This window comes from Trypanosoma theileri (genome assembly GCF_002087225.1).
Source record: "Trypanosoma theileri isolate Edinburgh chromosome Unknown TM35_Tth_1_V1, whole genome shotgun sequence".
Lineage (NCBI taxonomy): Eukaryota > Euglenozoa > Kinetoplastea > Trypanosomatida > Trypanosomatidae > Trypanosoma > Trypanosoma theileri.
The window spans coordinates 1,199,191-1,200,806 of NW_021639843.1; the positions used below are offsets into that span (position 1 = coordinate 1,199,191).

Consider the following 1,616-nt stretch of genomic DNA (forward strand, 5'->3'; position numbering starts at 1 on the left):
TACTACTACTACTACTACTACTACTATAGTTTTACCTTTTTCGCTGTGTTTGCTCATATTTTTTTTTTCGTCTTCATTCTGTCTTTCTTTCAAGTAGAAAGGAACACAAAGGTGAGGTAGAAAAATAAGAGGTATACATTTATCACGGAAATACTATAGTAAATAAGTACGAATGGGTGATGTGCATCGCGACGAAGAGGCTTTGGATGGAACCATCTACTTTTACTCACCACTCACTACTCCACCTGCCCGTAACAAGTACATCAAACTAATTTCAGATTTGCTTCAAAACACCCCTATAACGGATGTTTTTCTTAGTGGCGCCTCTGATGCTATTTTATTGTGTCAGGATGCGAGAGAAGTCCTTGAGAAGGAATGTGTTGTGTTAGACATTGATATCACTGAGAAGGATGATCTTATTATTGTTGGTGATATCCACGGTCAATTTGTAGATTTACTTCACAGCGTACTCTCTATACAAGTAAAACAAAGTGGAAAAAATGAGGGTTCCTGCAAGTTACCACAACCAGAGTATAAATTTTTATTTTTGGGTGATTATGTTGACCGTGGCCCTCGCAGTGTTGAGGTAATAACCCTCTTGCTTGCATTAAAGATAGAGTACCCGAATCACATATTTTTACTACGCGGTAACCATGAGGAGGCGCAGACGTGTCGCATGTACGGTTTCTTTCAGGAGTGCCGGGCTAAGTTAGAACGTGGAGTGAATACCAGTAATAATAATAATAGTAATAATAATGATAGTGGTGAAAGTAGTGGTTGTGGAAACACGAGCAGCTCTGCGTGGCTGCAGTACAACATGGTCTTCTGCTGGCTGCCGCTGGCGGCGGTGGTGCGGTGCCCGTCGGGGATGTTCTTCTGCGCCCACGGCGGTTTGAGTCCGCAGACGAAATTCATCGCCGGCCTCAAGTCGCTGCGCCGCCACGAGTACGGCCAGTCGTGGGACGACGCGGCCCTCTTCTACGCCCCCTCCTCGCCGCGCAGCACAGACGCCGGGGCCATGTCGCTGGCAGACGAGCGAACCGTCATTGACGGACTGCTCTGGTCCGACCCGGAGGAGAATGTCTGCGGCTGTCATATGAACTACAGAGGATGCGGATTTATCTTTGGGCCAGATGTCACTCGCGAGTTCCTCGATTGCAATTACGGATATACATTTCCACAGAAAGATAAAGGAGAGACGAACGGGACGCTGCAGTTCATTATACGAGCCCATCAGTGTGTACAGGAAGGATATCAATGGGCCCATAATGGTCTCGTACTCACACTCTTTTCTGCACCAAACTACTGTGGAGTAAATAATAACAAGGGGGCTATAGTGATACTCCGCGGCAAGACACAAGTAGGAAAGGATCGTGTTTGCTTTGATTACAAGGTCTATGAATCTGCTAGTTCCTATGCAAGAGAAATTGGTGATGAAAGTAATATTGATGATGATGATGGTACAGGTGCTGTAGCCGCTGCACCAGCAGTAGATGTTTTAAGATTGTTCAACTACTTCAGAGATAAAGAATAGAAGCGAAACGTACACCTTAAGTGGAGATTTCTTTTTTTTTTTTTTTTCTCCACTCTTTTAAAGAGATAGAAAATACTAAAAA

General features: G+C 44.5%; 1 protein-coding gene across 1 annotated transcript; it reads left to right on the forward strand.

The window, feature by feature from the left end:
* Positions 1 to 172: 172 nt before the first annotated feature.
* On the forward strand, positions 173 to 1,534 carry TM35_000015540 (serine/threonine-protein phosphatase 2A, catalytic subunit; the record flags this gene model as incomplete). Its single annotated transcript, XM_029021235.1, has 1 exon — positions 173 to 1,534. The coding sequence occupies one exon, from the start codon at positions 173 to 175 to the stop codon at positions 1,532 to 1,534; it is 1,362 nt and encodes a 453-aa protein (XP_028887743.1).
* Positions 1,535 to 1,616: the final 82 nt, after the last annotated feature.